Source organism: Eimeria acervulina, genomic scaffold (genome assembly GCF_000499425.1).
Source record: "Eimeria acervulina Houghton genomic scaffold, Eah_scaff63, whole genome shotgun sequence".
Taxonomy (NCBI): Eukaryota; Apicomplexa; class Conoidasida; order Eucoccidiorida; family Eimeriidae; genus Eimeria; species Eimeria acervulina.
Window position 1 is genome coordinate 12,501 of NW_013549681.1, and position 13,199 is coordinate 25,699.

Below are 13,199 nucleotides of genomic sequence, written 5' to 3' on the forward strand. Positions count from 1 at the left end.
TCATTCATATCCAAGGGACCCAAGTAAACCCTAAACCCTAAACCCTAAACCCTAGTTCTTCATGCCCCTCACCCAGATTCATGCCCATGAGGCTCCTGGAAAGGGCAGCAGCAGCAGCTGCTGCTGCCGCTGCTGCGAAAGCTGCTGCTGCTGCGGCGGGGGAGGCTGCCGCGGTGATTGTGCTACTGCTGCTGTGACACCTGCTGCAGATGCTGCTGCTGCTGCTGCTGCTGTTGCTGTTGCTGCTGCTGCAACAGAAGAGGCTTCTGCCTTTGCATTTCCTCTGCCTCCCTAAAAGATGACCCCCTCAACGCCTCCAGCAGCAGGGCGTGCAGTTGCTGGTGCTGCTGTTGTTGCTGTTGCTGTTGCTGCTGTTTCTGCTGCTGCTGTTGCTGACGTCTGTGCGTGCTGCAGGCAGCTGTGCTGCTGCTGTCGTTGCGGGTGCTGCTGCTGAACTACCCGCGTCTCTCTACCTGAATGGGGAGAGCTGGTGTAGCTGCTGCTGCTGCTGCGGGTGTTGCTGCTCTTGTTGCCGCTGGTGCTGTTAGTGGTGTTACTGCTGTTGCTGCTGTTGTAGCTGCTGCTGCTGTTGCTGCTGCTGTTATTGCTGCTGCTGCACTAGCGAACCGCCGGATGGAGTTTATGTCTTAGCCCGGCAGCAGCAGCAGCACCGTAATGAGAAAACAGCAACCAGTTTGCAGTGTTGGTGCTGGTGCTGCTTTTGCTGCTGCTGCTTTTGCAGCTGCTGCTGTGCTGCTGCTGGTCTCGTGTCGCTCGCTGGACGGCTTCGGCTGCAGCAGCAGCCGCGCTCAGAGTGCTGCTGCTGCAGAAGAGTGTGTTAAGGTTAAAATGAGGAGAAAACAAAACCCTTTATTGAGGTGTATGTACACCTCAAGAGGGGCTGCTGCTGCGAAGACCCAATGTGCGCAGAAGGTAAGGGTCCACTGCGGAGGGCCGGTTACACCAAACCCTAAACCCTAAACCCTAAACCCTTAACCCTAAACCCTAAACCCTAATGCATAGAGGTTTATTGTATGCTCTAAACTCACAGCAGCGATATTTTCCCCTCAACTCTAACCTCTAATTATTGCTGCGGTGGCCCCCTAAACCCCCGCCCAAAGGTACTGTGGGGCCCCCAGCAGCGCGAGTTGCTTGCTGCTGCTGCTGCTGCTGCTGCAGATGTGTTTTAGCTGAGACCGCTTGCATTTGATTTTTTATTTATGGGATCTTCTCCTTGGAAGCTGTCTGCTGAAGTGCTGCTACACTTCTAAGGAAGATGAGCTGGTAAGTGACGGGGCCCTTCGCAGCAGCAGCAGCAGCAGCAGCAGCAGGAGCAGCAGTAGCAGTAGCAGCTGACGGCAGCATCAGCAGCAGCAGGAGCAGCAGTAGGTGACAGCAGCGACCGCAGCGGCAGCAGCGCTGAGATCAAGTGCAGCAGCAACCCCAGCGGGTTCCCAAGAGCCCAGCCAATGGGGCCTGCCCTGATCTAGAGCAGCAGCAACAGCAGCAACAGCAGCTGCTGCAGCAAGTTGCTTCTCAGTGTGGGTGCTGTCTCTTAGGCTCTTCGGCAGCTCTTCTGCCCCCCAGGAGACCCCACCAGCGGAGAAGGTCTTCGCAGAGCTGCCGCCGGGCCTACAAATCGAGCCCCCTCGTACGACTTGTGCTGCAGCACCTCAGCAGCAGCAGCAGCAGGAATAGCAGCAGCAGCAGCAGGAATAGCAGCAGCACAAGCAGCAGCAACAGGAGGAGTAGCAGCAGCAGCAGTAGCAGCAGTACCAATAGTAGCAGCAGCAGCAGCAGGAGTAGCAGCAGCAGTAGTAGTAGCAGCAGCAATAGCAGTAGAGCTGCAAAAACAAAAGCGAAAGCGAAGGAGAAAGCTAAGGGGTTGCAGCACCACAACAGATATGTTGGGCCGACTGTTAGGGCCGTTTAGGGTTTAGGGTTTAGGGTTTGGGGTTTAGGGTTTCGGTGTTGTTCGCCAGCGCCTCCGCCTCGGGGATCGTCGATCCCATCGGGTCCCTTCTCTGGTTTCTCTGACCCCCCTCCCGCTTCTTCTGTCTCTTCTGGGGGCCCCTCAAGGGCGCCTGTCTCTTTATCTTTCACTCCGCCTACAAAGGAGACAGATTATAACTCAGAGGACTTCTCCAAATATACGTACGTCTCATGCTGCTGCTGCTGCTGCTGCTGCTGTTGCTTTTGTTGCAGCGTTTGCTGATGTCTCCTTTGCGTGTGTTGCTGCAGCTGTCGTTGTCGTTGCCTTGCCGTTGTTTGCTGCTGTCTCTTGTGTTTGTGTTGCTGCTGCTGCGGCTGCTGCTGCTGCTGTCGTTGTTGTTGTTGTTGCTGCACGGGTTATGTGTGCTGCTGTTGTCATTGTGAATTATGTCGATGGTGATGTGCTGCTCCTGTTGTTGCTGCATCTGTCGCTTTTGCTGCTGCTGTTGCGGCTCCTGCTGCTGCTGCTGCTGCTGCAGGTCTCCGTACAACGAGAGCTCTGGGGTACGGGACTCAGAGTATGCTTCTGAATTCATTAGGCAGAGCAGCAGCAACTCTTCCTCTTGGCTTGATCGGCACATCACTAACCCTCGTTTAAGGGGGTGTATAGACGGGGTTAAGATGGGGATGAAGATGGTAGGATATGTCTTAGAGCTGTCTCTTTTCTATCTTTGTTGTGGCTTCCTTCTTTGTTTCTGTCTGTTTATATCTATTTCTCTGCACTTCTTCATGCGCTCCTCTATTTGCTGCTGTCTCTATCTTTGTCTCTGTCTCTTTTTTTGTTCGTCTACGCCTCGGTCTTGGTCTCCATCTCTTCGTCTGTCTCTTGCTCTGTCTCTGTCTTTGTTTGTTTCTTTGTCTCTCTCGGTGTCTGCCTTTGTCTGTCTGTCTGTCTTTTTGTCTCTTACTCTCTTTCTTTGTGCCTGTGTCTCTGTTTTTGTCTCTGTCTCCCTGTCTCTCTGTCTTTATGTCTCTGTCTCTATACTTGTCTCTCTTTCTCTACCCTCCTTTGTTTGTCTTAGCCTGTCTTTGTTCCTGCATATTATTATTAAATTATTATTCTTATTGTTCAATTGTTGTTGTGTTGTTGTCTCTCTTCGCTGCGTTTTTAAGGGCTGTGCTGTCGGAGGTATTTTTGGTGGCATCACCGGGGCCTATGCGGCGATCACCAACAGAAATATTCTTATTCTCCCCTTCTCTATGGCAAGCAAAACCCTAAACCCTAAACCCTAAACCCTAAACCCTAAACCCTAAGCCCTAGTCGTTTCCAGACCGCAGGAGTAGCATCAATAGGAACAGTAGCAGCAACAGCAGCAATAGCAGCAGCAATAACAGCAGCAGCAACAGCAGCCTTAGTTCTTGAAGTCCTTGCATCGAGGCAACCAAGAGGAGAAGATGCATGCAGACAACCCCACCAACAAACACCACCCCCCCGCCCCTTTCCCCCACTCAGCCCAGATAACTGAGATCTGATTATAAGAGAGGTGTTTAAATATAAAACAACAATAAGAGCCTTTGTTCTACTTGCAGGTTGGAGGCGCTCTCTCCTTCGGCTTCTTCTTAGGCTGTGGTATGGTTATTCGCTGCCAGGAACCCAAACCCTTCAGGGCCCCCGGGGCCTCCGGGGGCCCCGGGGGCCCTTGGAGTCTTCAGGGGACTCGGGGCTTCTTCTTGCCAGCCCCAAGTGGTGAGGGGTTTGCATGCGCTCCGTTGCGTCCCTCTTTGGTGGCTCCTTCTTTCGGTGCTTGGAGAGCAGATCAGCAGAAACATCTCTAACGGGGTGTCTGTTGCATACAAGAGAAAATATCGTTACTTTTGCTGAAGCGCTGCTGAAGTATCTAGCAGCAACAGCCCCTGCTGCTATGAAAGGCAGAAGAGGCTGTTAGAGACGGAGACACCCGGGCTTTCGGGGCCCCTGAGGGTGTTTCGTTCTTCTGCATGCTGCAAGCCACGCGGCAGCAACTGCTGCAGCAGTTGCAGCAGCTGCTGCTGCAGCTGCTGCTGCAGCTGCTGCTGCAGCTGCTGGAGCAACAGCAGCAGCAAGTGCTGCTGCTGCTGCTGCTGCTTGCGCAGACCCTCGTAGGTCAGCCACTTGGTGAAATAAGTAGGAAAATACGAAAAGAGATGGGGGGAGAACCGACAGAGCAGAAGAGGTTGTGATAGACACATCAAGCCCAAACTGCCTTAGAAGGAAACTGTGAAAAGAAAACAAAAGACTTAATTAACATTTGTCATAGAAGAATATTGTTCAAAGAAAACAACAGGCATCATTTATCCCCGTCATAGAAGAAGTTTGTTTTAAGAAGACAATAAACTTCATTAGACTTTGTTCTAAAGGGATATTGTTTATAGAAAGCAGCAAAGTTCAGTCGACTTTGCCATAGAAGGAAACTGTTTATAGAAAGCAACGAACACATCTTTAAAGCCCCTTATAGAAGACTGCATAAAGGAAGCAACAGCAACAACTGCAGCCTCGCCTCCCTATCTCTGTCCTCTTTTCTGAAGGTGAATCTTCATAGATCCCTTCTCCGCAGTTGCTGGAGGCGAGCTACTTTGCTCTCCCTCTATTCCATAAATAATTCATTGTCTAGCTAATAATTCTGACTGAAGAAACAAGAACCTTGCAAAATAAACTACATTAAAGTAATCAATAGTGAGCTGGTATCCTAAGGGGAAGATACAAAGATCCCCAGAAGGGGAGTGAAAAGCACGCTATACACTTGCTACAATGGATGTAGAATAAATTTAGATTCGGTGATGTAGAAATATCTGTGAAGATACCGAGTATCTACACCTGGACAGAAATACCCTATGAAGCCAACCAGCCCAGTGGCTTGTTGGTGATGAAAAATAAACGCTAATACTTAATCAAAGACAGCGTTTTATTTCAAATTTGAAGAGCTTTCTTTCCCGTTTTCGGAAACCTCTTTCAGTTAAGGGCATGCAACTTCGTGCGTCGATCGGCGATAAGTGCAGACCACTTGCCGAGTACGCTCACATTTCTAACGAACGTGTTGTTTCCACATTTATGTTTTAGACTTCTTCACTCTAGGGAAATTTGGTATTCTTTCGACCAAAATGGCTCCTCACAGGTTCCTTTTCGGCGTTAGTGCCGCCCTGCTGCTTTTGGGCAAGGCTCACGCTTCCGGGTCCGCTGCTTCCAATCCATCTGTTTTCTACGAACACAACGTCGGTGCGTTTCTCAATTTTTTGGGCATTTGTGCAGTAATAACGCCCGCCGCTTTATGACGAATCGGATATGTGCTGCTGGGTGAGGTCACCGAGGACGGACACGCGGGATGATAGACCGGCGTGCGCGTCTGTTTCTTCTTGCACAGAATGATAAATCGAATTCTCAGGCGGTGTATGATAATTCTGCAGGGGAAACAGGCGCATGCCTGCCCACGCTTAACGCCGCTCGCGAACATGCAGGCCTTACCCCATTTGCCCAGGCTACAGCCACGGCTCAAGGCGGGAAACTCCCTCTCGACTCTGCAGCTCAGCTTTGGGGGATCGCCTGTGAGCCACTACTTTCTGTAAGTCGCATGTTTGTTTCCTGATGTTTACACATAAGCTCGATGCATGATTTCGCAGGAGAAATCGTGAATGAGTCATTTCCTGTTTCGGTTCATTGCAGGAGTCAGAAAAGCAAAAGGTTACCAATGAGTTGTTCTACAAAAGCGCGTATGCTAGCTTCGCACTGCCAACCGCATCCCCCAACTGCACTGAAGCAGTGGACTACTGGAATGCTGCTTTCCCGAACTTTGTGCAATATGAGCTACCCCCAGCAAACGACATGAGCACGCAGCTCTACAGCAGCCGAGAAAATATTTCTTTCGTTGCCTTGTACAACCCTTCACAGAATGCAGCAGCAGACTGCCGAGTCTTCACCTGCACGAAGGTTACTTCTGCTTCGCCTAGCAGTGACGACGACCCGAACACTGAGAAACCCAAGGAAAGCGCACACAGCCTGATCTGCTTGACGACGCCGGAAATACTGGAACTTGGGGGCCCAGCTCCTTTCAAGTACGTTACTTCTCCTTAGATCTACACTGCTAAACAGCCCAGAGCCCTACAAACAACTGTGAATAAGAAGTCGGATTTTCTGCTTATCTGTTGTGCGCAGCAAAGAAGAGTGGGAGAAAATCAAAGAATCTTTCAGTCTTAAGGGCACGTCTGCAGGGACACTCAACTTCGGCGTGCTCTTCCCTGCAACAGCAATCCTTTTAGGTCTGGCGGCGTTTTGGTGAACACTGTCGCCAACCAACACCCAGCAATACCAGTACAGTTTCGAGGGCACAAGTAGCAGTTCCTGTAACGTGCTGCTACTCAATGGCGCTGCCGTTGTTGCTACAACGACATGCTTCTCTGAATGCTCCTCTTTGCAATTGGCAAACCTTTACGAAGGTCGGTCTTCGGACGCATTCCCGGTGCAAGTTTGTTGCGGGGAGGTTCGGTCTACAGGAGGGGTTCTGCGGGCATGACAATGGTCAGTTGCGTGAACCTGCCTTTTGTAGTTTTTTCTGGGCGTCTTTATTTTATTTAGAGGCTGCAGTTGCCACAGTGTGCAGAGGGGAGGAACTCCTTAACAGCAGGACAGCTAAGCATAGCGTGTTCGCGACGGGAATGCCTGTTCTCCAATTTTCGGCGTCTTTGTCGGTTTTTTGTATTTGAATCGTACTAGACTGTGCTGGCAGTTCAGGGTATGAGCAGCAAAGGACATCTGTCAGATGGAGGGAGAATCAATGGCCCGCACCCGCTTGAAGCTCTTTCCCTCCCATACTAGCTGGCGGCAGAGGGCCGCCTGACTGCATTCGGTCAGCACTGGGCGCTCGAATTCACCTACAAATTCACTATCCAATGACTGGAGTTAGCGGGTCTTGCCGGACCTACAGGCCTCTTAAGCGCCTATTCAGTTGCTTAGTGTATTGGGGGTTCTTTCCTCGACTCCACTGTCAGGCTAGCTGGGATTTGAGAGGCACAGCTTTTCTACTGAGAATGTACTTCCTGCATGGAGGCTTGTACAGCAGCCCCTAACTGAAGCAGGAACGCCCAGGAGCAGCGCTCTCCCCCATTGATTAGTTTATTTTTGTACTGTACGCACGTCTTTTCACCGGGCCTCCATCTTATACTGGAGCTTTCGAAAGCCCATGTGCGCAACAAAGTCGGCGCCTGGGTAAAGCCTTGACAATATCATACGCTTCACCAAACTGCGTGACCAGCAGACTTTCTTTGTCATGTTAGTAATTGCGTGTTTGACTGTCTTGTATTGTTCAGTTTGGTCTGTACGCAGCAGCAGCTTCCTGGATGCTTAGGTTCAAACTATGTTAGGAATACTACAGGTTCCGCAATGGCTAGATTGCAGGACAAATTAGTCAGACATGGCACAGCTGTAGGACTGAAGCGAACGATGGGTGACTGTGCGGGGGGCCCCAGTGACATCATCTGGGTTGTAAATTACAGCGCTGAATTCTCGTTCAGCGACCTCCCCCGTTTACGCTTCAAAATACCAGTGCCCTTGTTCCCCGTTTGGGGAGTTCATTGTAGAGTACAGGGGCGCACCCTCCAGTGAGCTAGGCTCTTAGCTTGAGACGAGAAACCTGCAGATACAGTGCGAAGCAGGGTATAAGGATTGTGCAAAAGAAAACGGCTTAGCAATCCATATTTTCCCTTCACTGACGCCTGTTGCTGCTGCCCTCTCCCCTCCAGCACTCCTCTACCCCCGTGCACGCAGTACATAACGAAGTCAGGTAGAGACCTCCCAAGTGAGTTGCCCCAGAAAGCAGCAGGAATCCCGTATTAATGCTTTTTAATCCATTATTAAGCCATATGATTACGATTCCATGATTCTGGTAGGAAAAGTGAGAGGTTTAAAAAGTGAATGCGGCTGCAACTACGCTGTCTGCTATTCCCACTGAAAGAACGCACTTGCCCCCGAGGCTCGGGGCGTGCGTAGTGTAGTTCTTGTGCGCTAGGCCGTAGCCCAATTCCCCGTTTATTCCGGGCAAATTGTCGTTGCGTTACCGTCATGGGGTAGGTGGGGCTTGCTTGAACTTGCCTACCCTGTGGGGAATGAGATTTCAGCACCTAGCCACTGGTATATGCGGGATCCGCCTCCCCCACGCAGGGGCAGGCGGAGTATGCTTTACTTTGTCCCGACACAGTCAGTAGCAATCGATAATCGAGAGAAGCACAATTCTTTTGCAAAGGGAGCTTCAGGACGCTCCACTTTTGCTTCCTGCTGGCGGGTAGAAAACTCTCCGTAGAAGGCTAGAAGGGGCGCGGGTGTTTCCTTGCAGCACCTTCTAGAGCTTAGTGCCTTCGCGCGCTTTTCTTCCAAAGAAGTGGTGTGACCCCATATCTGTCTTCCGCGTACTGTTTGCATGCCTGTAAGATACGGTGCAAAAAAGAATTCAGTTCAAGCCAGTGCCCCTATAGGGATTAACAGTTTGTAAAACAGTAGTGCCTAGCGTCTGAGGCTGAGCAGCCAAGTGGGGGAAGGATTTCATCGACCCGCTGATAGAGATATGGGCTCCTGAACCCAAGCGAAGGTTGCACAACTTCGCAATGCCTTCTTCAAAATACTTCTTTAAAGAATATGAAAAGCAGAAGTTCTCACAAACTTCGTTGCCTACGACAAACTTGCAAAGCTGCCAGTAACCCGCGAATATGCTTAGACCATTTGCGCCCAATAGTCTATAGGCACAGGATTCTTACGCTGCAGAGCCCTAGCGCAGCAATTAATTAAGAGTTTGATGATTTTAGGAAGTTAAATGAGAGCGCGTTTTCAGCCCGTTAACCCTTTTCCCCGTGGAGTCCGCCCCACGAGCGGTTGTGGCAAGGTTGTCGTGAATGGGCGGGGAGATGCACCCTTCGGTCGACTTCTGGTGGGTGTAAAGTGAGTGCAAATTCACAACCCTGTATTCCAGTGCATTTTTGCAACCCTGGAGATTGTAAATTTCGCGAAATTTCGTGTTCATGGCTTTGTGAACACGGTGCTGTCCAACGAGGTCCTGGTGGACCACGCCTGCAACCACGCATTCGGTAACAAGCTGGCAGTCAGGGCACAGATCTAGAATTAAATATAGATATATCGTCAGCCGCTAAAGCATAAATGCATTTTTAAAATGAAAAATCGCCGTATCTTTCTGCAGCAAAGAGCAAACCACGCAGTATCGGTGACGGGGGTGCAGACACCCTCTCCAACGAGGTTCTGCAAGTTGAAAGTCTCCCTTTTTCTGCCCTCTGGCCTTGTTTACTCTTTTTGTATCGCAATAGTAATATAAACGCTTTCTGAAATACGTTTTATCTTTTTTTTAGGAGAAAGACGAGCCGCTGCAGTTGGCCAGGCCTGCCCACCTGGAGCCGGCAGCGTTCACGCGCACCCCCAGCACCGAACACCTCACTGCTTCTGAAGCTCACAACCCCATCGTGGTTCATTTGTTATTTGAAGGCAATTTCTGCACTTTGGTACCTTATTCGGTTGAACCTGCATTTCTCCTACGTCTGCTCCAGCAACTTTCGATGACAATGTCGCCTCTTCAGGTATTCACAGTCGTCAGTGCATCGCTCCTTCTCCTGGCCGTCAAAAACGGAGCTTATGGGGAAACAAAGATAACGACAAAGTACAGTGTTAATCTCGGTAGGCATTTCTAGTGGTCAGCGCTGTTGATTGTTTGGGCAAGGTTCTCGTTTGGCAAAGCTCTTGCTTGCTGTGTACAAGGCGGAACCCCACACGTGAACATGGTGTACACAGCGCTCATCTGAGAGTTTCACTATGTCAAGCTTTAGCTTGCGGGCCGCTCTTCACAATCTCAGGGCAACTTGTTTTTTTATGCTGCAGGGGCTGACGGCCAATGCCTCGAGCATATCAACGCTGCTCGCGTGGCAGCTGGTTTGAGCCTACTAAAGCAGGCACCAACTGGAGCTACAGAACAAAGGCTTCCTGTAAAAAGCGATTGTGACGCAGACGACACCGACACATATAAAAAATGGGTGTGGAAGCCGGTGTGCGAAGCCCTGATTCCAGTAAGTTGCTTCCCCTCCTAAGTGCCCTCCGCAGAAGTGTTGCCCTCCATATAGACCATCTCAGCGTTTTCCCATTCCGTTTGTGGCTCCAGAACGTAAACAGCGAACACCCTATTGAAAGTGCTAAGGGGGATGTGAAGTTCGAGAGCGGCACATACGCGTTCCACCCCTTTCATAGCGAAGGCGTCAGCTGCTCTGCTGCAGTGAAACAGTGGAAGTCCGCCTTCACTAATTTCAGTGGAGTGCCTCCACCGAACAAGGAGGGCGAGACAGCGTACACCAACCAGTCTAACGTCTCTCTGGTAGCCATGTACAACCCCTCACCTAATGCTACTGCCGATTGCCGACTCGTCACGTGCACTCAAAGTGTCACGCAAGATAGCGAGCAACCCAAAACAACAGCAGCCTCTGCACTGATTTGTTTAACGACGCCTGATGCTCTTCCTAAGGACGGTACAACGGCTCCTTTCACGTAAGTTTTTTGAATCCCGCATGCCCCCTTTGCTTCTGCAGGCGCCCTTTGCACAAATGCGATTCGCCTTCTCTTCTTGTATTCTGCAGGGAGGAACAGTGGGGGAAGATCGTTTCCTCCATCAGAAACTCCGCCTCTACTGCTGTGCCTAGTATGGTCGGCCTCGCCGCAGCCATCCTTGGCTTTGGTATAATGGTACTGTGAAGCACAAGCTGTAAAGGGGATTACCCGTCTGGGACGCTTTATTTCGAGGTCTCTACAGGTCCTATTGTAGGCGAAGAGTATTTTCCGCCATCCATCTATTGAGGCGAAAACACAAGTAAAACGCACCTTGTGGACTGGAGGGGAGCAAAGACCGCAACTCCGCTTCAGGTAAGAATGGGCTCAGAACGTATGAGGACACTGGATCCCATAACGCATGCTGAGCCTTTTCTATACAATAGGAAGTCGAGTTTTAGCCATTTCATCATTTGTTCTGCTTATGGAGCCGCTGGCACTATAAAAGAACAGCTCCGCCTTTGTAGCCAGGGGCTGTCAGCCTAAACATCACGGCGGCTGAGAAGCGGGATGTTTCGAAGCGAGCCAATTCGTAGTATTGTGTCGCGCAAGACGTGACCCCGTTTATGTTCCAGCCTGCTGAGGCCTCTTGCTGGAGATATACAACCTGTTTCCGCTTGTCTAACATGTTGGTGCACCGATCCATGGAGGGTAGAGGAAAGGCCACCCCATACAGCCAAATGTTACCTAGGTTTTTAATATTCATTAAAATAGACGACGCTCCAGTGCGAAAACCAAAAACTAGCCCCGGCGCCATAGGCTGGAAATCTGTTTTTAGATGGGACGGCTGAGGCCAGCCCTCGCAATAGCCCCCCAGCTATTGTGTTAGTGAAGAGTACCATCTCTTTAGCTTAGACATGCTTTAATCGCTTATTTTTGCCTCCCGAGCCGATGTAGAGCCACCTTTGCAGTGCCTGGCGGTGCACCAGAAGTGCTCGTAGCCCAGCATGATGTGCATTACGGTGTCGTCTCTTATTTGCGGATGAAATCCGGCAAGATGGTTTTTTTTAATCCGTTTAGTATTTTCCGTAGTTTATAGGCAGAGGGATTTGATTTACATGATAAGGTGCAAAAAATGCAGCGAATATGCGTTGGCCAACCCCACGAGATCGGCATCCAGTGGATTGGCTCGCCGACCAGTAACGAAGCGATCGAGAGCACCCAACTCGGAGGGTTTTGCTCACTGTAAATAAGGATCGTCATTATACGAGCTTTCCTGGTATATTTCACGATTTACGAGCTCAACGGTACCCCGCATGCTGGTGGTCACTGTACCTTTACTCAGCAGAGGGTAAAAGCGGTTGCGCAGGTGGAAACAAGAGAAAACAACAGAAATTTACACTATGACGGTGAAATGGTTGCCTAAGTTCAAGCTTTATCTTAACTTTTTTACTCTTGCTTCCACTAGAAAGCCATCAAATTCCCCACGCCCATGCTGTTGCTCAAGTGCCGAAACAGCAGTACTGCAAATAGTTGTGTGTTTCGACCATCGCCGCGACCTAGGCTGCTTTGCTAAGCACTCAGCTTCACAAAGCAAGTACAATCAGCTAAGCACACCCAAACCCCTAACACTAGAAAAGCAATCCCTGGTGCTTCGCTTCGCAATCTGTACGTAACATCCTGAGGCAAGTAAACTGTGTAACTCACCGGCCGGCAGCCACTCAATTCAGCTTACTGACCAATGAGCAGGTAAAGACAGGCTATGCTCCACGGTGCAAGGGCACGCCTAACGTGTTAAAAGATGAAAATGCAGCTCCCTTCACGTAAGTTGCATACAAACTCCCCCATACCAAGAGTTGAATACAGATCTATTCTTGCTGCTTTGACAACAAGATTACGTGCGGTTAATCCGTTGGCAAAATGCGAGCAGGGAAGAGCAGTGGGACAGCATCAAGGTTTCCCTCAAATGTTCCGCCTCTGCTGTTGTCCCGAGTCTGCTTGGCTTTGCTACTGCGGCGCTTGGCCTGGCTGCCCTGTGAAGCAGTGGCTTTTCAGGTACGACCCCGCCAGCTGTTGATTGTATTCAAAAAGGGCCGCTCATCGCAGTGGCTCCACATTTCCAATCATTCAATGCAAACATTTTGACTGAGTTGCACGCATCAATAAGATCTTCGCTTTTCACTGCTTCCTGAGGCTGCACTGCGGCGACTGGAAACAGAGAACACTAGCCTATATGCGCCTGCTAGCCTTGAGACGCGCGCGCCACTAGTTGACGTGCCGTTTTCGCTTTACGTTATCTCCATGGACCATAAATGTTCGCCCCCTCAGCTTCCTTCGTTGTGTTGGCCTCCCCGAGCATTACGTAGTGTTTATAAGCTAGTTGTGAAGTGGACGGCATCCACATTGTCGTAACGAGGAGGGAGGCTGCCTAAACGTTACGACGGGGTTATCAGAAAGAATGAACCAAGACAGTGGGACCGAGCAAATAACAGTAAAAAAACTATACCGAGTTACAAAGGAAGCAAATGCCCCCCTTCTCTCAGAACTGCTGAGCACCTGGGAACGGGATGCTGGGGCGGGTAGTTTGAAGCACTCCGAGCTCAAATTTAACAAATCAAAAGACATGAACGTCAAATTAATTTTCAGCAACTTGTGAACCGGCCCACAAATATGTGCATGGGGAGACGCACTTGTTGACTCCACAGGCCCC

At 50.3% G+C, this 13,199-nt stretch overlaps 3 protein-coding genes across 3 annotated transcripts in view; 2 read left to right on the forward strand and 1 right to left on the reverse strand.

Annotated features, from left to right (window-relative positions):
• The window catches only part of EAH_00011630 (troponin C, putative), a gene marked incomplete at both ends in the record, with an annotated part of 3,916 nt that extends 3,908 nt beyond the window's left edge, over positions 1-8 (reverse strand). The window contains one exon of the mRNA XM_013394801.1: positions 1-8. This exon is cut by the window's left edge and continues 1,967 nt beyond it. Within this exon, the coding sequence (XP_013250255.1) occupies positions 1-8 (8 nt within the window).
• Positions 9-1,276: 1,268 nt separating this feature from the next.
• On the forward strand, positions 1,277-6,778 carry EAH_00011640 (SAG family member; the record flags this gene model as incomplete). The annotated part of the gene is made up of 12 exons (XM_013394802.1): positions 1,277-1,284; positions 1,560-1,651; positions 1,983-2,154; positions 2,472-2,628; positions 3,583-3,679; positions 3,941-4,075; positions 5,045-5,185; positions 5,374-5,528; positions 5,630-6,018; positions 6,119-6,238; positions 6,400-6,481; positions 6,695-6,778. 12 exons carry the CDS (start codon positions 1,277-1,279, stop codon positions 6,776-6,778), a joined length of 1,632 nt encoding a protein of 543 aa, XP_013250256.1.
• Positions 6,779-9,522: 2,744 nt separating this feature from the next.
• EAH_00011650 (SAG family member) lies at positions 9,523-10,696 on the forward strand (the record flags this gene model as incomplete). The annotated part of the gene is made up of 4 exons (XM_013394803.1): positions 9,523-9,634; positions 9,836-10,020; positions 10,113-10,492; positions 10,582-10,696. 4 exons carry the CDS (start codon positions 9,523-9,525, stop codon positions 10,694-10,696), a joined length of 792 nt encoding a protein of 263 aa, XP_013250257.1.
• Positions 10,697-13,199: the final 2,503 nt, after the last annotated feature.